The 236-nt window shown below is 66.1% G+C and overlaps 1 protein-coding gene across 1 annotated transcript in view; it reads left to right on the forward strand.

Annotated features, from left to right (window-relative positions):
* Window positions 1-236, forward strand: part of PTPN9 (protein tyrosine phosphatase, non-receptor type 9) — a gene marked incomplete at both ends in the record, with an annotated part of 5,324 nt that overhangs the window by 3,913 nt on the left and 1,175 nt on the right. The window contains one exon of the mRNA XM_009575158.1: window positions 132-229. Within this exon, the coding sequence (XP_009573453.1) occupies window positions 132-229 (98 nt within the window). The remainder of the gene's footprint in view (window positions 1-131; window positions 230-236) is intronic.

The raw sequence follows: 236 nt of genomic DNA on the forward strand, positions 1-236 counted from the left end.
CTTTGGCCAGGTGATGGCAGCAGAGCCCAGGCTACGGGCAGGGAGGCTTGCGCAGAGGGAGGGATGCTGCCTTTCCCTTCCCGCCTGGAAAACATCCCTGCTTCCCTTTCCCCCTCTCCCCTGCCTCCCAGGGCACCCTACAACCAGGAGAAGAACCGGTACGGGGACGTGCCCTGCCTGGACCAAACCCGCGTCAAGCTGGCGAAGCCGTACAGCCGCCCGGAGGTGAGCCAGCC

Source organism: Fulmarus glacialis, unplaced genomic scaffold, assembly GCF_000690835.1.
Source record: "Fulmarus glacialis isolate BGI_N327 unplaced genomic scaffold, ASM69083v1 scaffold22670, whole genome shotgun sequence".
Classification (NCBI taxonomy): Eukaryota; Metazoa; Chordata; class Aves; order Procellariiformes; family Procellariidae; genus Fulmarus; species Fulmarus glacialis.